The sequence below is a fragment of the Lineus longissimus genome, chromosome 8, assembly GCF_910592395.1.
Source record: "Lineus longissimus chromosome 8, tnLinLong1.2, whole genome shotgun sequence".
NCBI lineage: Eukaryota > Metazoa > Nemertea > Pilidiophora > Heteronemertea > Lineidae > Lineus > Lineus longissimus.
In genome coordinates this window covers 12,501,618-12,528,769 of record NC_088315.1, presented here as the reverse complement: position 1 = coordinate 12,528,769, position 27,152 = coordinate 12,501,618, and the positions used below count along the sequence as shown (strand labels likewise).

At 40.0% G+C, this 27,152-nt stretch overlaps 1 protein-coding gene across 3 annotated transcripts in view; it reads right to left on the bottom strand.

The window, feature by feature from the left end:
* LOC135492178 (scoloptoxin SSD14-like) overlaps positions 1-27,152 on the bottom strand; it is a 309,652-nt gene that overhangs the window by 199,707 nt on the left and 82,793 nt on the right. For 2 of the 3 annotated variants that reach the window (XM_064778427.1, XM_064778428.1), the window contains exons 4-5: positions 20,899-21,024; positions 18,524-18,621 (exon numbers count right to left, since the gene is read on the bottom strand). In XM_064778427.1, coding sequence (XP_064634497.1) covers positions 18,524-18,621; positions 20,899-21,024 — 224 coding nt within the window. The remainder of the gene's footprint in view (positions 1-18,523; positions 18,622-20,898; positions 21,025-27,152) is intronic. The other variant, XM_064778429.1, reaches the window with a different exon arrangement.

Genomic DNA, 27,152 nt, shown 5'->3' with positions numbered 1-27,152 from the left:
CACACTGGGCGTAAAAAGTCCTGCCCAATGCGGAGGGTTCTACAAATACGGTGCGGGTCAATGTGTCACCGCACAACAGACAAGGTCGGTGATCCGTTGCGGTAAGTGCGTCTTCCCGAGGCATTTTGGTATGGTGACCCGATACCTGCTTAATATGGATTATTACACCTGCTGCACGTGCAGCGTTCGCTCAAAACTAATCTTGACCAGCTGCATATATGCCTCATCATTGTAGTTGAACTACATAGTATTTAAAGCCTACAACTTAATTACATTCTGAAATGATTTTCATGCAAGACTGTCCAGGTTTGGAGTATGCAACAACGTACCTTTTTATACATCATACTTCCCGAATAATCATTGGTTACATGCGATCATCCTGTTTCACGTTCTGCGGTAAAATGTTTGATACAGCATCTTGAAAGATGTTTTCCCACCTTCAAAGGCTTTCTTCTGTACCAGCATAAAAACAATCTAAGTTGAGATCTCGGTGCATCCGACATAACAATAACTTGGCAATCAGACAATTATAGCCAGTGTAGAAGTAGAAATGTCCCCCTGGAAAATATTCCAGCCCTCCGTCATGTCCACTGCCCTATTGTATTCTAATGGATTATGGCAAATGACGTCATAATAATGGAATCATTTGCTCCCCATGATTTAATGACTTTAAGTCGCATTGTATCAACTTCAAATGACATTAAGCAGAAGCCATATTCAAAACCTTGAAAAGTATAGATATCAATGAATACATATCAGCTTGCGGTATTTTTTAACTCTGGGGCATGGCGCCGTAAAATGGATTTGAAAGTAAAATTGCTTTCTGTCCACATCAAAATAGTTTCGGATCAGCAGGTGCATGTAAAGTATCCAGACATCATTTCTATAGTACATGTAATTCTTCAAATTTCCACAAGTAATAAACCTAAAAAACTTGGTAAATGCAACTCCAATATTGACATTCAATATGGTAAAATATATGTCATGTCTCAAATGAAAAGATTACTGCACTTACACATTTAATTTATAACTGCAATTATAACATGATGGAGTTATTGCAATGAAGATGAAACCGTACAACATATTCAAAACTAAAAAAAAATTTGTGCGAAATTTTGTGCGATACAGCAAATAAAATACAATCCTACTCATCACACATTTTTGTTAGCTACTCAGACTATACAATGTACCCTCTTTGAATTTAAGAGTTGAGTAGGCCCTATGTATGTCAGGCAGTATTCATAAGGCCACATAAAAAAAAAGTTGTTAAGCGTCCTTTTTTTTAAAAGTCTGGGTAGGGAGGGAGGTGTTTTTTTTTATTTTTTATTTTTTCCCAAGTTTTTTTGACCAGGAAAAAAATGAAATTAAAGACAGCTTTCTTCTTAAAATGACTTTGTTTCTTCACTCAGATCACAGATGCATGATAGTCATTGCAAAGATTGCCCAAATCACTATGAAACACAGCGTTTGGATGATGTAGGCTACTACTGTATACCGAGTAAGCACACCCCCCCCCCCCCACACACACACTTTCACACCTATAACATTGTGTAGACATTCAGCAAACGAGAGTATGGCTGCATGAACCGTCTTCCATGAGTCCTTCTTCAAGTACGACGACATGGCCAAATTGAAAAGAATCTCGCTCTGTGATTTTACTTCTTGCTCTTTGAGGAATGACTCGTCAATTTTCCTCTTCTTCTGTTGTTCCGGCATCCTGTAGTTGCTGAACTGTTCGAAGGAAATTGGGATGGCACAACCGCGTTTCTTCAATGTGTCATGGTTTCTGTCCACATACCAGAGACTATCGGCCAGGGTATTGACAAACGGCAATCCAAGGGAATTGACACCGTCAACACCCCAATTTGTTACTTTCAAACCAGTTGAGAATGTCATTCTTCAATTTGTTCTTTTGTGGTAGCAAAGCAAGCGGGAATCTAGGTGGTAGGCACGTAGAAGACGCATTGGAACGGGCAGCATTCATGAGGACACTGAACACAGTTGGTCGACTAGGCCCAGCCTCGCCCTCAGGTTCCATCCTGTCATCATTGACATTCACAATCACATTGTCATTGGTGGTGTCTGCTGCCAACACAAATTTGACAAACGAACCAAGAGTCTTGGTGACATCACAAATCTGACATGTCGGTGAAACTTTGGTCATGTCAGATTTGCTAGGGCCGGCGAATACTTTCACAAAAGTACCACGTGTAGGCGTATCACCCGGCAATGGGGTATCGCCATCATATTTTCCATCGGAAAATTGTGCGTAGAAGTCAGAGATTTGAACTGTATCAAGGTCGATATGACACGCAAACCAGTCTTTTACCGCCTTTGTACAGCCCTCACGTGCTATTGATGCTATCACAATAGGCATTTGAAAGTAGATGGCACTTCGAACCGCGAGAAATGTCACAAAATAGCACACAATAGCTGCCATTGATCGTATCGGGAAATGTTGGAATTCTCAGTTAGAATTGCAACCTCGTCTCCAAGAGTCAGTTCTGCTCTATTTACAAGATGATCATAGCGGATAGTACCGCTGGATACGAGGTTTGGAGGATTTCCCCCCGAGGTTTCTCCCCCGAAGCACTTACGATGCTCTGCGCATCACGCACGCATGACGCACTGCCCACTGCGCCAAATTTGAATGTAAAAAATATCGTTTTTTTTCAAAATAAAAAATAAAATAAATTTCGGGTCGGGCGTGTTTCGTAGGGTCGGGCGGGGACGCTTAACAACTAATTTTTTTATGTGGCCTAAACAAGGTGTGGTCATAGCTTCCCTAAATGCCTGCTATAAAAATGTTCATGCTTGCATGTATACGCAAATACAGTATTTGTAGTACAAACACACACTCTCAGCCAAAACCTTCTGTTGCTTATTAACTTAAACTACCATATTGAATGTCAATATTGGAGCATCTACCAAGTTTTTTACGTTTATTACTTGTGGTAATTGGAAGAATTACATGTACGGTAGAAATGATGTCTGGATACTTTACATGCATCAGCTGATCCGAAACTATATTGTCCTTACTGTACTCTGTCTGCAGCTGGTTAGAGTGAATAACACACAAGAACTAACGACAAGAACGAAAACAAATACTGAGTAATGTAATGTACTTATGATACGGCACTTTGATATTGGATTTGAAGAGGTGTACAACCTGGGCCACCGTTGTGTTAAATGTAACCCAGATTTTTTTATTGGTTCAGATCAGAAAAACATTTAGATTATGCCAAGAAAGTGCTTACAAATCCCGTTTTTATTGTAAGATAGGACAGTTCACTGCAAAAGCTGATCATTATTTCATGTTCACACAGACTTAATCATTAGTCTGTCAAAGTTTGAACAAAATTGGCTCAAATATAAAGTGTCCTTAATCATGAAGATTGAGACTTTGAACTAGTTTTTGAAGTTTCTTTGAAAAAAAGTGGGGTTTCAAAAACCTTTTTTTCTCCAAATTATCTCCAAGCGAAACATATATATCCTTGTTCAGGAAATCATAGTCATCAATCTGACAATGGTTTTAACAAAATTGATGCATGATTTTGTCCAATGATGAAACACTTCATTTTGTAGTTTTATGCAAAGAGATAGAGAGCTTACAAAATCTTCTTTTCTGTTGTCAGATGAGACATTTCACTACAAATATTGCTTATATAGTCATGTTCACCAAGACCTCATCATCAGTATGTCACGGTTTAACGAAATTGTCCCAAATCCAAAGAACAATGACCTTTATATTTCTTTGTAAAGTTACTGTTTATCAAAGTCACAGTTCCAAACACAACCATGTCCTTTATTTTCAGTTCCAGTCAAAGTCGACCTACATGCAGCTCCAATTAACAATGGTATAGTTATAAATATTAAGCAGAGCATAAGAATCTCGACTTAGGATGACACAGAATGTTTTGATGAGAGCGAGGCGTGCTTTTACACCTCTGGTTAATGTAATGTAATGATTACAGTGAGAAGTGTCCCATATCCTCAACCCAAAGGAGGTGCTAAACCCGACCTGACAGTTTTGCTCTGCCCTGCTTGGTATTTTGTCATCCGACAAAGAGCTATTAGGCAGGTTTCGTAACCCTTCCAAAGAGCTACGAACAACGAAGTACAAAGTACATGTATGTAAATGTACTTTATGGACGAATTTTTTTTTTTGAAAGTTTCCCCAATTCCTCGTACAAATTAGTACAGAAGATGATTTACGAATGTCAGATAAATGAATTAGTACATGGCTTGATGACACGACAGACCTTCGTCGTTCGTACTTAGTCGTTCGGAGAGGTTGCGAAACCTGCCTATAGAAAAATACATTTTGCCAGCGAACTGCCTAGGCTTCAAAAGTACCGCAGCAAAGTGTTGTACCATTTTTTCTTTGGTTAAAAGACGATCACACCACTGATTTCCTTACCTGAGTATTCAATATCAGATAAAATCGTTATACACTCCCCGTAGGAGTTATCCGAACAATGGAACAAAATTCTGTGCCATCATCCAATGCTTAGGCCAACTTGCCTTATTTTCCCTCTTGAACTTCAGCAATAATTTATTGGACTATACAGTTGAACCTCCCTTAGTGGACACATTTATTCCATTGAAGCCCAACTCTCTCTCTTATTCCGGAGAAATATTTTTCCCCCGGAGATTTTTGGTCTTCCTTATTTATTAACGATATATCGTACATTTGCCCTAGATGCCGTTGGAGGCCTTTGTAACAGAATCATGCAATTGACATTGTAAATTTTTGCATTGTGTTATCTTCTCTTGTATGGATTTAATAAAACATAGGCCTACTAATAGTTTGATAAAATTTAAAGCAATGCATCTATCATAAAGTAAATGGTCCAGGGACCATGTGTTCACCTAGGGTAATGTAATGCATGTCATTTGCAGTGGATATGGGGAGAACAGTTTCTGGCTAGTTTCACCAGTTTTGATTCCATTGGCTCATTGGCACAAAAGAAAATTACCGGTACCATCTAACTATAGCATTTTGGTTATAAAGTAGACTGAATTTCAGGGTTATTGAAGAGTGTACACGTCACATGGAAATTTGTTGACATCTGTTCAACAGTTTAGGAGAAATAGGACTTTGTCAAGTTTTTAAGATGGCGGTCTGGCGGCCATATTTGTCATGGGATTGGACTGACAATTCGGGAAATTGATAAGAGTACATAGATACATAATCACATGAAGTATGGTTGCAATCTGATTATTAGTTTAGGAGTAATAGGACTTTGTTTAACCTAAGAGAACCTACCATAAAATTTTTACCAAAAACGAATCAGTAATAATTGAGATATGGCACTATTCAAATTTTTGGTTTTGGCCCCCTGTTGGCCAAGTTAAGAATCAGACCGAACCGAAAATCAGTGTCACAGGTCATCTGACCTAGGGGGTCATGTGTACCAAGTTTAAAGTTCAAAGCTTTAGTGGTTAAGAAACGTGCCATAGTGACACACAACGGCCAATTCACACCATTTGACCTCTGTGACCTTGAAAATTAGGTCAAAAAACCCCCCCGTAGGATTTGTGATGTATCCTTGCTCTAAGTACCTACCTTAAAAACAAAATTGAAAACAAGTCACTATGAAGCGAGATATTGCACTTTTTACCTTTTTTTTATTTTGGCCCCCTGGTGTCCAAGTCAACAATCAGATCAGACCGAATTTCGGTGTCAAAGGATATATGATGTAGGGAGTCATGTGTACCAAATTTCAAGTTCATAGCTTTATTGGTTAAGAAACGTGCCACCGTTACACACAAACAGCAAATTTACCCCATTTGACCTTTGTGACCTTGAAAAGTAGGTCAAATCGAAAACACGTATGATATCTGATATACCCTGGCTAGGAGTACCTACCACACAAATTTCATCAAAAACAAATCATCAAGAAGTGAGATATCACACTATTAATGTTTTCAGCTTTGGCCCCCTGGTGGCCAAGTCAAGAATTCGACCAAACTGAAATTCAGTGTCAAAGGTCATCCGACATAGGGGGTCATGCAAACAAAGTTTTGAGTCCATAGCCCTAGCGGTTAAGAAACGTGCCACTGTTTTTGAAATAGGATACGACGGACGATGACAACGAAGACGACGGACACTACAGTGTTGTGTAGACTCACCATACCGTTTTCATTGTCTGATCATTGTACAACCTCAATCTGTTTTGACTTCAAACGGTCCTTTCCATCTGATCCTTCCATCTTGAGAGCTTGGAAGTTTTCCCACCTTGATCATGAAAGGTTAAATTCATCGGTTCGCAATTTCGACTGGGATTCGGTCTTTAGATCTGGCAATCCCGATGCCATTTGTAATCTTTTCATGAGTACTCTGTACTCAATGTTCGAGGCCCATATTCCTCATTCTGATAGAGTCAGCAGACGTAACGATATGCCATGGTTCAACATAGTGATTAGGAGAGCAATACAGAGGCGTACAAAACTTTTCAAGAAAATGACCAAGGTTAACAGTGCCGGTAATGTTTACCGCTTCAGGGAAGCAGTGAGGAACGTAAGGGAGCTTGTTACCGGAGCAAAGCGTACACATCACGATAAAGTCTGTAATTCGCTCAGTGAGCACTCAACAGGTTCGAAGAACTACTGGGCCATCCTGAAACAGCTACTGGGCAAAAAGGTCAGTGGTGGAATAGCGACCTTGGTGAGTTCCGGTGTTGTCCTTGACTCGGATGGGATGAAATGTGAGGCTTTCCTCAACCATTTCTCAGCTAAATTTCATCACAACTACGTCACATCTACGGTTCCTGATTTTGGCAGAAGAACCGAGCGTTCGTTATCAGATCTACATGTCTCTAAGGAAGAAATCAGGAAGCTTTTGCTAAAGTTAGACTCTTCAAAGGCCGGGGGCATTGATGGTATTACTAACAAAATGATAAAGCTGGTTGCTGGTTCCCTGGACGAACCGTTAAGTCGGTTATTTAACTTATTGTTGCTGTCAGGTATTGTTGTTCCCATATTCAAAAACAAGGGATCGAAATGTTCGACCGATAACTACAGGCCGGTAACCTTACTGAATTCGTTGTCAAAGGTATTTGAACGCACAGTGTATGAGGCTATCTTGAGGTACCTTCAGGAGGATAATGTTACAATATAACTGTATAGTGAGATCGAGTTGTGTCCCCCTCTATATTCAGTAGTTGGTAATAAACGTATTTGCACCAACGCTGAGTCGTCTCAATCAATATGAGCCCTATCTAGCTCACGGACTCGTAACATGGTGTCAAAAGTGGGATGGTGAAGGATCGCCAGATGGAGATTCTCTAGAGCTAGTTCGTCAGAGAAATAGCCGCCTCAAACCCCCACACTTCGCCTCTCAAATTCTAAAAACGTGCTCGCTTGGAAGCAGCCATTGTTACAGCCAACCTTGACCTAGGCTCAAAGTAATGACACTTTCGTAGAACCTGGCACGCTCGAATGTACTTCTGAAACCTCGTCTCCAGGACTAATCGATACACTTTAAATGGACACTCTATATGCGAACATGAACGAAGCTCAAGCTGAAAATGCAGTTCCTGCCAATCCTGCCCCTCTGATCATACAGAGTTCAGTTCCACTTCCCCACAAGCTAGATGTCAAGGGAAACCTTTCCCAGAATTGGAAACGTTGGAAACAAGTATGGAACTCTTATGAGATCGTCACAAATCTTAGAGTGCAAAGTGATGAATACAGAACTGCGACATTCGTCACTTGTGTCGGCCCAGAGGCCCTAGAGATTTATAATTCCCTACCATTCGAGGAAGAGGAGGACAAACAGGATATAACTAAAATCATTGATTTAATGGAAAATCATTGTCTCGGTGTAACAAACACGATCTATGAACGGTACATATTCAACAAACGTGACCAAAAGTCTGGTGAAACGATAGATGAATATTGTACACAACTAAAGTCCCTCGCGCAAACTTGTGAATTTCAAAATCTCAAGGATGAACTGATCCGAGACAGAATTGTCTGTGGCATCTCGGATGATGGTGTCCGCAAGAAGCTCCTACAACATAGCAAGCTGACATTAAAGTTATGCATTGACATTTGCCGTGCAGCTGAGACCACTACCGCTCAAGTCAAGGCGATGAAATCTAGTGCAAGTGACTCTGTGCTTAAATTCTCAAGCAGGAAATCCTCTTAAGGTTCTTCAAGAGGTCAACATAATCGTGGAAAAGGTGGAAGCTCCAAACATGACTCTAAAACTCAAATGACTCTGAAATTTGACTGTAGATATTGTGGCTATAAACATGATAAAGACAGGAACAAGTGTCCTGCACTTAACGAAACATGTAACCTTTGCAATCGCGTTGGGCATTTCAGCCGCAAATGCCACTCTAGAAGCGCAAAAGAAAAGTCGCGAAACAAGCATGTCCATGCCCTCGATGATGAAACTACCGACGAAACTGAAACTGACACGGATGAGGACATCTTATCTATCAATAACTCAAACAAGGGTTACAAGCGCAAAATATTCACGAACATGTGTCTCGGTGAGAAGGGCGAGTGCATCACTAAATTTCAAGTTGACTGTGGTGCCACCTGCAATGTAATTAGTGAACTAGATCTGCCGCTTGGAACTAAAATTAGCCCCACCGATACGCAACTTACTACTTACAGGTCAGATAAAATTGTGCCGATAGGCAAGTCGGTTCTCAAACTCACAAATCCGAAAACTCTAAAGAAGCATCGCACTGAATTCGTGATTGTTGGTGGAAAAGCTCAACCAATCATAGGTGCTCGCACAGCACAGCGCATGAAGTTAATAGAGGTACGTCATGACAACATTGCTGCGATAGACTCTAGCCATGGCCTCACAAAGGAGGATCTGCGCAAGCGTTTCCCGGAAGTATTCGACGGAGGCATTGGTCGCTTTAAAGGGGAACCGCAGCGTCTCGAAATTGATGAAACCGTTCCGCCTGTCAAACAGTATGTGCGCAAAGTACCAGTAGCACTCAAAAACCGCTCCAGAAGGAACTAGACAAACTTGAAAGCCTCAACATCATCAAAAAGGTGGACTCTCCCACAGATTGGGTCTCCAGTCTAGTTGCCGTCAAGAAACCAAATGGAACCTTAAGAATCTGCATTGACCCCAAACCACTAAACTGTGCACTAAAACGGAGCCACTATCCATTACCTGTGGTGGACGACTTACTGCCCAAGCTCGCAAATGTGAAAGTATATTCCGTCTTGGACGTCAAAAATGGGTACTGGCACGTAGAACTTGACGAACCATCCTCGCTTCTAACTACATTTGGGACCCCCTTTGGGCGCTTTAGGTGGTTGCGACTCCCATTCGGAGTGAAACCCGCGTCTGAGATCTTTCAGCGCCACCTCGACCAGGTCATTAATGGCGCAAAAGGTGTTGAACTGATACTGATGACATGCTCATAACTGGAGAGGGAGACACTATAGAAGATGCTATCAAGGATCACGATCAAAACATCATTTCTGTACTCGAACGCTGCACAGAGAACAACACAAAACTTAACTGGGACAAGCTCAAGTTCAAACTTTCAGAAGTTGATTTTAGTGGACACTTGTTCACAACGAACGGACTCAAAGCTGACCCTAAGAAGGTCGAAGCCATCGCTAATATGCCAAAACCCACAGATGTTGCTGGAGTACAGCGTCTCATTGGCATGATAAACTACCTGTCCCGATTTCTCAAAGGCTTATCAGAAGCCTGTGAATCGCTCCGAGAACTAACCAAGAAAGATGCCAAATGGTTATGGACTGCAAACCACGACGCTGCCTTCGAAAAGATAAAACACTTGGCAACAACAGCTCCAGTGCTCAGATACTTTGATGTCCATGAAGACACCACCATACAATGTGATGCGTCCGACACTGGCTTGGGTGCAGCCATAATGCAAAAGGAACAACCTGTTCCCTATGCTAGCCGGGCTCTCACGTCGGCCGAGCGCAATTACGCTCAAATAGAAAAGGAGTTACTGGCCATTGTTTATGCGACAAAGAAGTTCCATCAATACACGTATGGCCGAAAGGTGATAGTTGAATCAGACCATCGCCCATTAGAATCCATCCAGAGAAAACCCCTTTTGTCAGCGCCAAAGCGATTACAACGAATGCTGCTCAGCCTTCAAGCGTACGACATCGAAATCAAGTACAAGAAAGGAAACGAAATGTTTTTAGCAGACACACTAAGCAGAGCCTATCTCCAGAGTGAAGACCACCATGACACCCGTCAGAAAGTTGTTCTACAGTTCCAATCAATTCGAATGACAGACTACACACCAATCTCAAGTACAACCCTCAGAGAAATTCAACATGCCACACAGGATGATGAAGATCTCCAGGAACTCAAGTCTGTCATCCTGCAAGGGTGGCCAATCAACAAACGAGACTTGTCAACTGCGTGCACGCCCTACTTCAACATCAGAGATGAGTTGTCTGTGGAGAACAACATAATATTTCGAGGACAACAGCAATGCCTAGTTCCAAGATCTATGCGACGTAAAATCCTACAACGCCTGCATCAATCACATGATGGCATAGAAGCCTGCCGAAGAAGAGCTAGAGACTGTGTATACTGGCCTGGCATCAATGCTGAGATAGCCGCTTTGATCGAACAATGTGATATTTGCCAGACCTTCATGAGAAAGCAACAAAAGGAAACACTACAACCACACCTGATACCTGACCTGCCTTGGACAAAAGTTGGTTCAGATCTGTTTTCCATCAATCAGGAGGACTACCTTGTTTGTGTAGACTACTACAGTGATTTTTTCGAACTAGACAAGCTACAAACCAAAACAGCCAGTGAAGTGATTGAAAAGATGAAAAGCCACTTTGCACGCCATGGAATCCCTACAGAAGTAGTTTCTGATAATATTCCATACAATGCCAAAGACTTCGCCACTTTTGCCAAAACATATGGATTCAAACACACCACCATATCCCCTGGACATTCACAATCAAATGGCAAAGTAGAAAGCGCAGTGAAAATCGCGAAACGTCTGATAAAGAAATCCCTCCACTCAAGAACAGACTTACACCTATCGCTTCTACAGATTCGAAATACCCCAACAGAAGGCATGCAAAGTTCTCCAGCACAGCGCCTGTTTAGTCGTCGTACAAGGACCCAGCTACCCTTAACAAACATTCAGTTAAAGCCAAAGACTCTGGAAGACGTCAACAGCAAAAAGAAGAAGAAAATCGCAAAGCAAGTCCGAATCTATGATGCAAAAGCAAAGGACCTCCCAGAATTGAAAATTGGTAACAACGTCCGCGTACGATCCATCCGACCATATCAAAAGGAATGGCAGAAAGGACAAATAGACAAGCGCAATGATAGATCGTATGAACTTCTTATGGATGATGGCACTAAGATTCGCAGGAATAGAAGATTCATTCGCGCAACCTCCGAACCGTTCACTACTAGTATCAGACCTGATCAAGACACCGAACCGCCACTTGTGTTCGATGATCATCACAACACATCAGCCCCTCCAAGCTCAGTGGACAAACCCCCACGCGAGAATCACTCTCCATCAGAGGACGCTCCCATGGAACATCCGCAGCTCCGCACAACTCGTTCTGGACGCACTGTGAGACCGCCAGACAAGTTAAACTTATAATGCGCGCCAAGAAACAACTTAAGCGTTCATCGATGACACCTTTACTTCCGCCATAAGACTAAAGTTATAGCCTATTTAGTATTACAGTTAATATAATATACCCGCACACGTATATCCTCTGATATATGTATCCTCGCACTAATGTCGTGTATCTACAATTTCATAGTCTATGATTATCTTTGTTTATGTGGTTACTTACCATAACTTTCGACTAGCCGCAGATTGCGATGATTTGTTTAATTTTCTTATAACTTTGACTTTCAATATTGGTAATTAGCATTTCATTCTATTAGTAAGTGTTCTCTTACATTATAGCTAGCTTGGCCATTGGACTCCTCTAAACAAAAGGGAATGTTACGATATAACTGTATAGTGAGACCGAGTTGTGTCCCCCTCTATATTCAGTAGTTGGTAATAAACGTATTTGCACCAACGCTGAGTCGTCTCAATCAATACGAGCCCTATCTAGCTCACGGACTCGTAACAGATAACTTGTTGTTTGAACGTCAATCCATATTCCTGCCAGGTCACGATACTCAGAAACAACTTGTCGCCATTGTTCACAATATCTTGTCAAACAATGATGCAATACGGGTAACAAGGGGCGTCTTTCTCGATATCTCAGGGGCATTTGATGCCGTACCACATTATCTCTTGCTAAAGAAGCTCAAAGGTTATGGCATTATTGGAAATATTTTTAATCTCCTTCAGTCCTATTTGAATGGTAGAGGTGTCAGAGTCAGGGTTAATAACACATTATCCAACCTGACCCAACCAGGCTATGTAAACTCAGGAGTACCCCAGGGATCAATACTGGGGCCTCTCATGTTTCTCATTTACATTAATGATTTAAGTGAATATGTTAGGAACTGTACCTTGTATATCTATGCCGATGACTGCTCACTATTTCTGCCAGTAAGCTACGCAGAGGACATCAATCTGTCAACAAAATTAATTCAGGAAGACCTTCACAGTCTTCTTGCATGGTCGAAAAGATGGAAGCTAGACTTCAAAGCTGAGAAAAGCAAGGAGGTTATTTACCACTCACCTCGTCGTAAGGTCCGCAACTTTGGCTATCTTGAACTAAATGGGAGTGTTATCCCCCGTGGCCAGTCTCACAAACATCTTGGTATCATACTGGATGAAACACTGTCGTTTGAGCATCACATTTTGTATGTCGTGGGTAAATGTAACAACTTATTGAACCCATTAAAAACTTTGCAGGGTTCACTACAGTCCAAACACCTCGAGAAGCTTTATTTCTCATTCATATTACCTCACTTGGAGTATGGTTCTGTCATTTTCGACTCGGCAAACATCACTTTACTATCTAGACTCGATAAGGTTCATTATCGGGCTGCCCTGATTGTAAGTGGTTGCATATGGGGCACTAATACCACCAAGGTTCTTGACTGTCTGGGCTGGCTGACCCTTGGAAGGCGGAGAACGGAGAAAAAGTTAATCCTGATGTACGATGTTGAACATAACAATATACCCACTTACGTTCACAATGAATTTGTTCAGTATCGAAACCCCGTCTTTGACGGGCGTCTTAGAAATCGCAGAACCTACAATCTTCCTAGAAACATGTCGCAGAATCTCACAAAATCCACAATACCCAGCTCAATTAGGCACTGGTCTTCCCTTCCAATATATGTCCAAACTCGTTACTCTCGAAACTCTTTCAAATATCACTTAAGACTATTCCTAGGCAGGAATCAAATGTCCATGGCTACGCCCAAACTAAACCTACCCCGTCAAGCTGAAATCGTTTTGAATAGGACCAGATGTGACCTTATATTCAAAAACCACCTGTTTTCTCATAACTTTGTAAATGTTAACGACCCTTACTGTAAATGCGGACACAAGGCGCAAACCACACGCCACCTCTTCTTCAATTGCCCTCTTGCCGACATGCTTAGGGTTGATCTTTTTGATGACCTGAATACGCTGCCATCATTCACCTTTATATTCTACAACCTTTGCCAAGAAGACAGGCTGCAGTTGTTATTGAATGGCCATTACAGATTGTCTATTGTAGACAATATCTTTATCGTTACTAGAGTCAGCACCTTTATTGCTGAACTCGCCATTCTTTAACTTATGAAGCCTGTTTTCAATTATCATATCCTTGTTTGTTTAATTCTTCTCTGCCATCATTCACTTTTCTCTATGTAATAATAACCAGGGCTAATAATGCTTGATAGCCTAGCCCTGGGATTCATCTGTATGTTACAATATTATTGAAAGTAATAAAATTATTTCAAACAAAACCGGTGAGCCAAAAAGGCAAAAAAACAATTTCCAAGATGGCCACTTGGAGGTCAGAAAGTAGGTCATATTCGGAAAAGAAAAATAAGTCTGGGAAAAGAAAAGAAACAAGGTCGCAACACAACAATCAGGAAAGGATTAGTTTCGACCGAAAGCTGCACGTGCAGCGGGTGCCATAATCTCTATAAAGCCGGTATCGGGTTGACATACCGAAACGCGTCGGAAAGACGCACTTACCGTAATGGATCACCGACCCGCACTGTATTTGTGAAAGCCTCCGCATTAGGTAGAAGTTTTTACGCCCAGTGTCAATCAAATTGTCAAGGAGTTTTGAAGATAAATATCACTATTAACTTGTATTCTTGGTATAATTCACAAACTTGCACACATTAACATCACTACAGTCACAAGTCACAAAACTGGGATACAATTCTGGTATAAGTGTGCCCTGGTCGGAGGGCAAGTTCTGAATGCAACATACTATTATTACAATAACCAAGAAAACTTGTAACTAACAACATAAATTACTAAGATACAGAAATACAAACAATGCCAAACAATTGCAAACAGAAACATATTTTGGAGTGGCTTATTCTACATCTATATCATGCTAATTAATACTAATTGTAAAACCATTGTTTAATTGTAATTATCAACCAAGCTGTGTTAAATCATGTCCGAACTTAAAAGTGATATTGTTGAATAAGAATGATATTCTGCAATAATTTACAAAATATTTATTTGTCAAATCATCAAAGATTTACACCATAAAGATATTTCTGACATCGAGGATTTACGATATCATATTATAGACAATCACTCATCATAACGTTCCCTCGCATTTTCGGTAACCATCACTTAGGCCAGGCTTTTATAATTCTTTGACGATCGGATCTTTTCAATATTTTTTTCAGGGGGAGGGGGAATAAAAATAAAAATAGCATCGCAAAGCGAGCATAACCCCTCAGACTATTAAGGTTGAAGGTGAGATAATGGTGAAGTTGTCTTAGTGGAGTAGCTAGTTTGCATATGGAAATTAAAATTGTGGAAACCTATTTTGAGCATGTGAGCCATATTGAACTCGAATCGCGCTGATTTTCAAAAGGAACCTTCCCCTTACAAAACTGCATTAGGCATACACTCACTAAAAATTGATTCCATCCTCCAAGCCATTCTCCTCGAAATTGACGGAAACCGATTTTAAGCACGTTGCCCTGGTGACCATATTGAGAATCAGAACGAGCCGGTTTACGAATTCCTCTAGTCACCCCCAACGTACATACCAAAAATGAATTTGATCGGACGAACGGTTCTCCTCGAAATTGACGGAAACCGATTTCAAGCACGCCGCCCTAGTGACCATATTGATAATTGGAATGAGCCCGTTTTCGAAAAGAACCTCGCTCACCCTCAAGGTACATACCAACAAGAGGCCCAAGGGCCTGGCAGCTGGATGATCTAATAACATAGGACTGAGGGTATAAAGTAGTAAATATCGGCTTTATACTACTGTTTGAAGGTCAAGAGAACACGTCATACCACTAAAATTTCCAATGCAGAGCTGCCAGCTGGATGAAATATGATTGAACTAATCAGCCATGGTATGTAAATATTACAGGAGGCAACGGAATATATCCCTAGTTCAGTATGTTGTATCAGTAGCTTTACAGAAAAAAAGTGTCAGAGAGGATGAGACTTCTCCATGGACAACTGTGGTATGTCCAGGCTGGGTTGTACAGCACAAGGATACAAAATGCTGTCTGTAATTGAGAGGTATCCTGATTTAACAGAGGTCAAAATAAATAGAAATGACCAGTTTGGGACTAGCACCACTTTCTTTTTTTTTTAATAAGGTAGAGATTACAGGAGTCAACAAAATTAATTTTATTGAGAGAAATTGACCTGTCCTGCAGGTGATTGGAATTTACAATACAAAGGGTCGTTTTTCATGACATTGTGCTCTACTGCGTATTCCTAGTCATAGTGAGTCGATCTGGAACCAATCTATCCTTGGCGCAGACAGGTTCAAATTGGCTATATCTTGAATAGATCGAATTGCGATGAAAATCTAATGAAATAAAGGAGCAATATCGAAGAGACAAATTAATCAAACCAATTGTCCACAGACTCGGACCCTGAAATGGCACGATGTATGCGTGCATATAAAAGTATATCAATTGGTCCCATAGAGATGATGAGGCAATGTCAATATGCCTTGTTCCTTAGTCAGCAATATGCCCCTTTTTATACGGAGAAGAAGGAGAACCCAGATAGGCCTTCACATGTCGGCTTCAAAATGGCTCGAACCAACTGTACTATCACTACTAAAATGCGTGCTCCTCCTACATGTAGCAGTGTCTTGGCCAAAAAGGCACTTAGTCGACAGGCAAGCTAGATGTTCAGCACCGTGAGCAGCTCCTTGGTAAGGCCATGTCAGGTTCCGCGCGCCTCATCAGATACATCAAGTATTGAAAGCTGTGGTGAGCTGAGCACATAAAAGACCATGGTCACCTTAATTTGAAAATCCCTTCATAATCAAGGGCTACCTCTGACTAAAACAGCACAATAGACCACCAATTTGATCCAGCTCCTAACTGCAGGAAAACCCAAGTCCAGCAACCAAAAGTACCAAAAATACATTTTTGTTTACATTTGAACTGCACACATGCGTTTGTTTACAATTTCATTTCCCGCGAAATCTCGAAAATCAGGTGACCTGCAATCGTGGATTGAAAATAACATTAACCTCGGTTCAGCAGGTCAGCAGGTATACCGGCTGTTCCAATAATCCCCCTACAGCCAGCCGTTTAAAAGGTAATGTTATTCACCCCACAGGGAGTGCAAGTAATTGATCAAGCCCCTGCATAACTTAACAGCAATGGCTTGGCTTCTGTGAGTGGTAAGGAGAATTGACAGTTTTTTTATGAGAGTAACATTATTGTGTTGCTTAAAACGTACTTTTTACTCATGTAAGAATCGTAGTACTACTAATAACTTCAACTTATTTTCCGGTTATGATAACACAACACGCATCTTCGTGATCATGATCTTTCTCAAACTAACTGAATGACCTAATCGCCTTGGACGCACAACCACATATCAATCCGCCCCTAGGATCGACACATCCATTCGATTCGATAACACTCGATACAGTTTGATAAATAAACAAAGTTTTCGTGCTTTTAGTTGTCAACATCAATGGCTATAATATACTCCTGCAGAATAGTAGAACTAATAGAACTAATTTCCGAAGTTTCCAATAGTTTGAACACAAATCAGAACATCACCCATCAGCTGGACTCAGATCTGCATAAATTACGATAAATAATGAGGTTGTCGCTTCAATTTCGCAAAGAAAGTTGACTCCATTCGAAGGTTGTTTTGACCAAATTCCGTTGAACTCATCGTTATGAGGGCATTTGAACACATTCTCGTTGATCTTTCTATAAACGTGTGAAGTTTCGTACCAAATACATTTCCGTAAAGGCTTACAAAATCATCGCTCCGGTAGAAATAAAAAGGTCACCGCCATTTTCTTGATGATAGTACTCCAGGTAACCTCGACCGCGTAGTGGTCAATTTATCACAGACGAGCCGTTCATACAGTGGATGCACTGGCAATACCAGCAGTCCGGTATTCCCTGGTTCGAGGTTTTCATGTCAGTTCGTGGCGGGAAATTTAAAGCGGGGTCATCCAGGGTCAAACAACAGTTTTGCTCACTACCGCCAACTGATGATATAAATCGACACTAATCTATTTTATATCAAAACTTCTGTATCATTAAGACCTTTTCAACTTTATTTCAAGCTTTTATCTGCTGGAATGGAGCGTCAAAAAATTGTTTTTTCATTTACGCATACGCATTTTGCCCCCTGGGGAGCTGAATTTGAGTCGGATCGCCCAAATTTTTTTCCATAAGCAACATTTTCTGCGGTGTTTATAAGCAAGACTAGATTTGAAGTGCCTCGGTTGTATGATTACAAAATGCCCAACTTTGTCTACAGATGGCTAGATGGAAGGATGGCAGGATGGATGGAAGGAAGGACGGACACCACTCGAATAGCTATTTGACTAGCTCCGCTGACTTTGTCAGCTGAGCTAAAAATGAATTTAATCGGACAAACGGTTCTCCTCGAAATTGACGAAAACCGATTTCAAGCACGCCACCCTGGTGACCATATTGAGAATCAGAACGAGTCGGTTTTCAAAAGGAATCTTTCTCTAGTCACCCCCAACGTACAGACCAAAAATGAATTTGATCGGACGAACGGTTCTCCTCGAAATTGATGGAAACCAATTTCAAATACGCCGCCCTGGTGGCCATATTGATAATCGGAACAAACCCGTTTTCGAAAGGAACCTTCCGCTAGTCACCCCCAATGTAAATACCAAAAATTGAATTGATTGTCAAAGCCGTTGTCCTTGAAATCGACAGAATTCAAGTAGCAGACGCCCGCCCAGACAGACGGCGCACGTGACGACAATACCCCTCTAGCCCATTTGGGCTAAGGGGTAAAAACAAATATTTTAGTTTTGCTATTTTTAACAATCACAAGCATTTCTGGATGAAGTGTTTGTTGTAAGGAAAAAACTTAGATACATTTTTTTCTCAAAATAAAATTGATAATCTGCATCTTACCTTTACTGGAAGCCTCCGGATTCTCAACGAACATTGTTTTATTGGCAAGTAATGGCGCCACATCTCTTGCATCGAGGGCAAAGGAGGTATTTTCTTCTCTGAAATCGAAAATGTTTTGATGGCTCACAAGTGAAAAGGTCAACCCGACCTGGGTGTTACTTCAGCCTGTCAGTGCACTTATGCTATTCTTATCTACTATTTCCTGACTGCAATGTTTAGCACGGTGTGAGGTCATTGCCAATATCTATCTTTTCATCCATTTTTCAAATACCCAGAAAGTGAGATTTATTGGTTACAGAATTACTCATTCAGGAAGGACTCTAACTTATTGGTGGAAAAAAGTAGGGCCTCCTGAAAATGAGTAAATCAAAATTGTTCAGGAATGACTCCAACTTATTGGTTAAAAGATGTAGGATCTCCTGAATACGAGTAAAACAGAATTCTTGAAAATGAGTATTTTGCAGTGAAGGCTTGGAAATTTTAAGGATAGTTGTAATGATAATATGTTACAAACAATAATGTGTTGTACATGAGAACATATTGGGATAAAAGATAATTATGAAAATCATTAAAAGTTGTTGATACTTCATATTTACGAAAATTGTGAATTGTGTACACGAAAGCAGCTGTAAGTGGTGAGAGACCCAGTTTTAAAATAGAGCCCATAAGGGTACCTTTTATAACATCACCACAAGATAGATAATTAGATAACAAGAGCAACGCAAGCCGTGGCATATGCCCCCCTGAGCACATTGAGTTGGTGTATTAGGAAAGTGAAGTGTTTTTCAGACAACACCGGGCAGCTGGTGACAGAGCTGACTGGGTTTAGTTGACATCGTGAAAGAGTTATTAGTCTGTAATGCCCGCTGTACACGTTATCTTTTTCTACCCACATAAAAAGTTACATTGTTATTACTCAAAGCGTTCTCGTTAAAATGAGCGGAAATGAAAAGTTTACGGACGGCTAATGGATGCACAGAACCTGATCAAATCGAAATTCGGTGCCAGAGGTAATATGACCAAGGGAGGCATGTGTACCAAATTTCAAGTTCATCGCTACAGTTGTTAAGAAACATGCCAAAGTTACACTCAAAAGGCCGATTTACGCCATTTGACCTCTGCGCAGGGATTTCAAAAGCAGCCGGCTGTCGGCGAGAACGCTGTTTATTCGGTGCACTTGTGCCGGCTACTTTTGCTTAGTTGTCAAATAAATATAAAGTATGATTTCAATCAAGTTTCGGTTTGTTGTCTTTTTTTTGTTCTTGCCACTGCTTCTTTCATAACATATTATTTGCTTTAAAATGGTCCACAATACCAGGAGATTTCATAGCGCAAAGTTGGTATCTGCCACATGGAGATCGCCGATGTCGCAGTCCTGCCATTCCTCTGTTAGGCTGTGATTGGCTGGTGACATGCTCGTGCATATATTGTCGATTTTTTCGTAATGAATAACCGTTATGTTGAGAGTCATCGCGACCGGAAAAGCCACAATAAAACATGTTCAACCTATGCAAAGGACAGAAAAAATGCCGCCAAGCCCCAACCAAAGGACCGTTAGATCGATTCTTAAAATCTTTAGTTTTGGCCTCCTGGTGGCCAAGTGGAGAATCAGATTGGACCAAAATTCAGGGTCCAATGTCATATGACGTAGGGAGTCATGTGTACCAAATTTCAAGTTCATAGCTTTAGCGGTTACGAAAAACATGCCATAGTTACACTCAAACGGCCAATTTACGCCATTTGACCTTTGCAACCCTAAAAATTAGATCAAATACAAAACCTGTAAGACATATGATGTAACCTTGCTAGGAGAACCTACCATAAAACTTTATCAAAAATAAGTCACTTTTAAGAGAGATATCACACTTTTTAGGTTTCCACTTTTGGTCCCCTATTGGCCAAGTTGAAAATTAGATCGGACCAAAATTCAGTCTCAGAGACCGCTTGACCTTGGGGTCCTGTGTACAAAGTTTCAAGTTCATAGTCTTATCTGTTAAGAAGTGTGACCCTTTTTTTCGAAACAGGATACAGACGACGACGGACGACGGACGACGGACACTGGTATTGTATACTCCCCTACGGTGAGTCAATAACACAAGAGAGCAGAATGGGTTTTTTTCATGATGGGAACAGTGTTCAATTTGCAGCACTGTATGCAACATTGTTCTCGCTGAAGCGTATTGGTCAGCTGACAGTGCCTTTCCATACTGTCAACTACCAATACCATCATTGTTATAAAAATTGTTCTCTGCCAGACATGGTCATCAATTGAAATATATGGTCAACTTTATTACCAATGTGTAATCGGTCCATCAAACATATCATTTAAACCGGCTCTATACCGATGTTTTTATCAAAGTTAGAAGGTTAAGTACCTGATATATATAGTTGCAAAGAAGCCGCCTCCTATTCCCATACTGTGTGGATTTGCTAGGCCCAGACAAAGCAGTGTCGCTATTGCACTGTCTGCAGCAGAACCCTGTTGCTTAGCAAGAATGTCCCTGAAATAAACAGAACATATATGTAAAAAGAATTATTACCCATTTGAATCAATGATTTGACACTGATAGAACTCTTTCATAACATTGTCTTTGGATCAAATAAACATGACATGGCATTTTTGTTTTTGATTTTGTTCTATGGAACTGTTATGGGCAATGCGATGTGGCTCTCTGGACTTCAAGCAGCAAACAAGAACTAACAAAACAGGGAGAGATTAGGATTTCTAACCCTGACAGTTTCTGTTTCTGGAAAGTATACCTGGGACTCCAGCATTGTCGTCAAATTCCTCCACACATTTTTGATACAATAAGCACGATAAATCTTATTTTAAAATGTTGCTAAACTACCAAGAGTAAGCATACAAATGTGTTTCATTCAAACCAGAGAGTTACATTGTCTTTCTTTTACATTTACTATAGATTACCAGTGATGCAGCTGGTTGAATAGGCCCATCCCTTAAAATGATGGAGGTGATGAATTTAAATGCAATGCAAACGTTTACAAAAACCTTAGAATAAATGGTTTAGAGACAAAACGACCCATGTGTATGTCGTTATGGTGGAAGTAATCTGTCAAAATTGTGTGACTACCTTTCAACAAATGGAGCTTAAAGGACCATCGGTAAGGGCAATATTATCTCAATAGCCCCCCCCCCCCTCACTCAACTGACAAACACCCCCCCCCCCCCCCCGCCCCAACAAACGTAAAAGAAAGGAAGGTACTCCATAACAGAACATGCGGAGTTCATCTACAATCTTTGCAGGCGCACTACTGGTTCACCACAAAATATTTTTTCATAACTACAATGGTTCACAGAGGGTTAAGTCATAGGCCCCTGAATAATCCCGCTAATTAGCATTTTTCAGGGACCTATGGTTAAGTTCACCTTTTAACATCCTTAACAAATTTAGTTCTGTTGGCAAACACATCAGCCGAAACAAGGAAAACTTTGATGAGAGATTTTTCCTTGTGATAGAGGTGACAATGTATGATCATATAGCATGTACATTGATAAATTGCTCAATAACGCATGTACACGCAGGCCTTACAATTGCATGGAGATCAATACAGCCTGTATTTTTTACCACATTTCAGGTGCTTTTTAAAGGCCATAACTCCAGGTTGTTTGCCATTTTCTGCTGTAAGACGATTTCAAAAGTGTACCTAACACTTTATACAATACAGAAAACCAAATGCAATTAGCTCCATCCATTTTGAAGATATAGCCAATTATGTGTTTGACAACTTGATTACCTAATCAGGCTAGCAACTGGCTTGTTAGAGCCAGGCGGCAGGTTCAGCAAAAGTTGTGATGTAGATCAGGCTATCTTTACATGTCATGCAATCATAAAAGCAGGAGGGCCTTAATTAATTATGCACACCTGGAAGTAATGTGTTTCATTCACTATGGTGTATTGTGTGGCTCCGAATTGTGTCAAGGATAGCACAAAGAACAATCGAATGACGGATGGGACCCATTTTCATGAATTTCCAAAGCCAGTTGAACGAGAGAGGAGGAAGCTGTGGATTCGGAAGTGCAAACATTTGGAGTGTTGGAAGCCTGGGCCTTCGGCCAAACTTTGCAGTGATCACTTTATCGATACGGATTATCACATGAAGCCGGATATCTGCATCCAACTGAATATTAAATGCCACTTGTTAAAAACAGCTGTTCCTTCTGTATCGACCAAAACATCCTCAAATTCACTGCTCTCACTCTCTGAACTGTATGCGGAAGCCATCTTGCTTTGTTCTGACTAGCCTGATCTACGTCATCAAAAAATCCCTAGCGGCCACATGTGGATGTGGAACTAATCTAAAGTTGTGTGTGGTGGGAAATTCAAATAGTTTAAAATTGAAAATTGAAATAACTAAATAATGACTTTATTATTAGAATTTTTTTAATGTCTGGGATCTTGTTTTTTTAACCCTCAACATATTTCATGAGTATCAAGCATGTTTTCAAACCTAGATATATGGCCTTTAAACCCCACTATAAAAGCGCGGGCAATGCCTCTTCTGCATGGATGCAGCACTATTACTTGTAAATGAAACGGCCACGTGCCATTCTGCTTACCGTCTAGATATTTGGTGGTTAGGAATTCATCCTGGTTAAGAAACAGTCTACATGTACAGTATATAGGTCAAACCAAAGTTGGTATGACATGTGATGTATTGTTGCTTGGAGTACGTACCATTAAAATAATTACAAATGACAAAAGTTTATTGAATCCGTATAAAATTTACATATTACATGGGACGAAAATACAATAAACAGAAGTGCAGTGTAGATAGAGAGTCAGAAGAAAAGAAAGCAATAAGTAATAAAAGTAATCAAATAATACAGAAATTACTTAAGAGTGCAAGAGAGTTGGTGGGTATTATTACAATGATTGCAGCAGTATTTTTAATAATTATAGAGCTTTTCTCACCTGAAATGCTAGATAACAGAATTTACCGGTGAGGCGAGCTACATTGTCTTCAGCAGTTAAAAGATATAATAATAGATTTCTATTTGAAAGTTCATTTGTTAACCCAATTCGAGTTTTGTTCAAATATTTATCACGAAGGTTAGAGAGCAAAGGGCATGAACACGAAAAGTGAGTTTCATCTTCAGTTTCTTTGATTCCCAATGATAAACAGTGAGGGCACCATCTCTCATCCCTGGGGATAATAGGACCAGAGTAGCAGCCTTTCTCGATTAAAAGACAATGATTACTCAGTCTTAATTTGGTAAAATGGGACCTGTGCTCCCTATTTTGGATATCATTGAGATAATTTTCGTAGCAAAATCTATTTCTAAAAGCTACATATGTACAAAATTTTCCCTCATTTAAACCAATGTACTTCTGATAGAACTTTTCAAACCAGAACGATTTATAACGCTCCTTCATATGTTCCTTGATTGTTTTAGATGAGATACCTGGATTACATAAATCAAAATTGATTTTCTTCGACAAATCCTTATAAAAAGAGAACCAGGAGTAAAAGCCCTTGGAGTGTAACAACTTTGATTCAGTAAAAGCATCTCTTAAAACTGGATTGTCAGTATTATCCAGGTGTGTGTGGTAGTTATAGATTTTACATATTATATCAATCCCAATAGGGAATCTCCCAAGTTCGCTCATAGTGGGAATATTACCAGCCTTTTTATTTACACCGAGAAGAAATTTGCAAAAGCTGATATTTACATGTTCAATGACAGAATCGTACCACTTCTGTTCAGTGGACCAGACTCCATGAAACTTGCCTTTCCGAAGATCTTCGCCCGACTAAATTTCGGCCCCATATGTACAAATGGGAGATATGAGTTTGTCAAACAAATTTAAACCACTTTTGGGGTTGATCCCAGTATTACGTAGGCAAGCACGTATACTAAAAATAGCCTTCTTCGCTTTACAAGAAGCATTTATTTTAGCATTTGTAAAAGACCCTGAAGAACTCAATACGACTCCCAAATATTTATAAGAAGTGCAGTTCTCCAACAAGACACCCTTGAAAAAGAAAGAATCTTTACCTACATGTCCATTTCCACATAGTTTCATCACTTTCGTCTTCTTTATATTTATCTCTAAATTCCAAGTATTACAAAAAAGTTCAAGTTGCTTTAACATTGAGTGAAGGCCCTTAATAATTAAATCATCTGCATAAAAAAGATGGTCGATAAAACGGCCATTTAGGCAAGGAATATGTTCCTCAGCATCGATATTTTGAGACAGGTTTGTAGGAACGTCATTTATGAAAAGGTTAAAAAGAAGGGGGCTCAAAGTGTCACCTTGTTTGACCCCATTTGTACAGTTAAAAAAGGAGCTTTGACGACTATTTGAGCGAACACATGCAGAGCTCTGTTGATACATCTTCTTGATAACATTGTAGAAATTACCACGAATATTGTACTTAAGTAATTTGAGGAAAAGTCCATGATGCCATACACTATCATATGCCTTGCGGAAATCAACGAAGCAAGCAAAAAGTGGGGTCTTGCCCGTTTTTATATATTTATCAACAAGAGTGTGGATGGTGAAGATATGATCGGAGGTTCTTGCTCCTTTCTTAAAGCCAAGTTGAGTTGGGGTTAAAATGGTATCCTTTTCGACATAAAGTTCTAGTCTGTTGTTGAGAAAAGTACTAAACAGTTTACTGAGACAACTATTAATAGTAATTCCCCTATAGTTACCAGGGTCAGACCGATCGCCAGCTTTAAAATATTAACAATATAGCCTTTGCTCCATTGTTCAGGGTAGCAACCCTTTTGTAAAATAGTATTAAAAATTTTCGCATAACATTTAGCCAGGAAAGGCATTGAAGACTTCAGCATCTCGTTTGAAATGCGATCCAAACCCACGGCCTTGCCTCTTTTGAGCGATTTAGCGGCTTTCAGAACTTCTTCTTCTCTAATTATACTGTCGAGATTCGAGAAAAAGGGTTCATCTTCTAAAACTTTTATATCATCTAGTAGTTTTTGGGGGGGGGGGGGGGGTTCAGGAGGGGAATCCAAAAGAGATTCATAATGTTTTTTCCACTCCTCCATAGCGATTGAGGAACTACCATGAAGTGACGATTTTGGATTGGAATTTCTAAGTTCCTCCACCACTTTCCAATATCCCTTAGGGTTTGATTCAGACAAATTTCGCAGTTTAGTGACAAGGGAGTTTCGGTACATTTGTTCTTTAATTTTAACATTTTTCTTATAAATTTTTTGTAACTGAAAAACCTAGCCCGAATACCATTGTCAAAGGGAGAGTGTATCAAATCTTCTCCTAACTCCTTAAGTGATCTTTCCATAAGTACCAAGTCTCTGTCAAACCACTTTGTATTAGGACGAGATTTTTTGGACTTCGACATTGGTGACCTTTTATTTACATGTACGACTTTACCAGCTTTAACAGCAGCTTTAAGGAGAATACCTTCCAAGTCTTGAATATATTGATTTACATTTTGTATATCAGCTTCATACAGGTTTGATTCGTCAATTTTTCTAATAAATTACTGGAAAGTTGTACCCTTTAATTCATTGATGAATAAGGATTCCGAGGAGTCGTCCCATTTTATACCAGCTGGAACTGGAATAGAGTTTTCCTCCCATGTAGGAGCAGAGGGCATATTGCCAGAAAGTTCTAAACCCATCATACAATGATCAGAGATGGCCTCGAAAGAATTGTGAACCTTAAAATATTGAACGTGAGGCAAAAGGACCGATTGTACCACTGCATAGTCAACTACACTGCTACCGTTGTATTTATAGCATGTAAATTTACCACCAGAGTCGCCTAGAGTTCTACCATTTAAAATCCTTAGGCCCAAAGATGAGCAGATATCAAGAAATTTGTTAACATAGTTTTTTGGTGAGACTGTTTTGTCGTAATTTTGATGCTCTGATTGGAAACTTGTGTCATCGATGGTATAATTGAGAGGGACAGGGGTATAAATGTTATCATCATTTTGAATAAAATCATCCAGAGTTCCAGTTCTTGTGTTCATATCCCCAAAAATAACTACCCTGCCCCTTTGATTATGAAATTCGGTTTCATCTTCCAAAATATCCCATGTTTGATACTCGTTACGGATTGAATAGGTAGAATTCTGAGGACTTACATATACATTACATATTGACACACTGAAATCATAATTAGTACATCTTTTGTCAAGAATTACCCATATTATATCATTTGATTTACTTGGGGAGAAAGTAATGTACTTCTTCAGAGAATTTCTTATAAGGATAGCAACGCCCCCCGAACCTTTTTTTGCTTTGTGGTGTTTAATTCTATTGGACTGGAAAGTATGATACCCATCCATCCAAAATTGAATTTTTCTCAACTGCATGTGTTTCTGTTAGACAAATTATGTCGATTTCTTCAATTTCCTCAAGAAAAGAAGGGTCTTGGAGTTTTGAGCCAAGAGTTTTAAAATATCATCGAAAACAATCACTAATAAGCGAGATACTGCACTTTTTAGTTTTTTTAGTTTTGGCCTCCTGATGGCCAAGTTGAGAATCAGATCAAATTGAAATTCGGTGTCCGAGGTTACATGACGTGTAATACCTACTGACAATCCATATAAGTTCTCATTTATGAGAACTGCGGACTGCAGTATGACTTAGCGGAGGTAAACATGGTACCTTTTG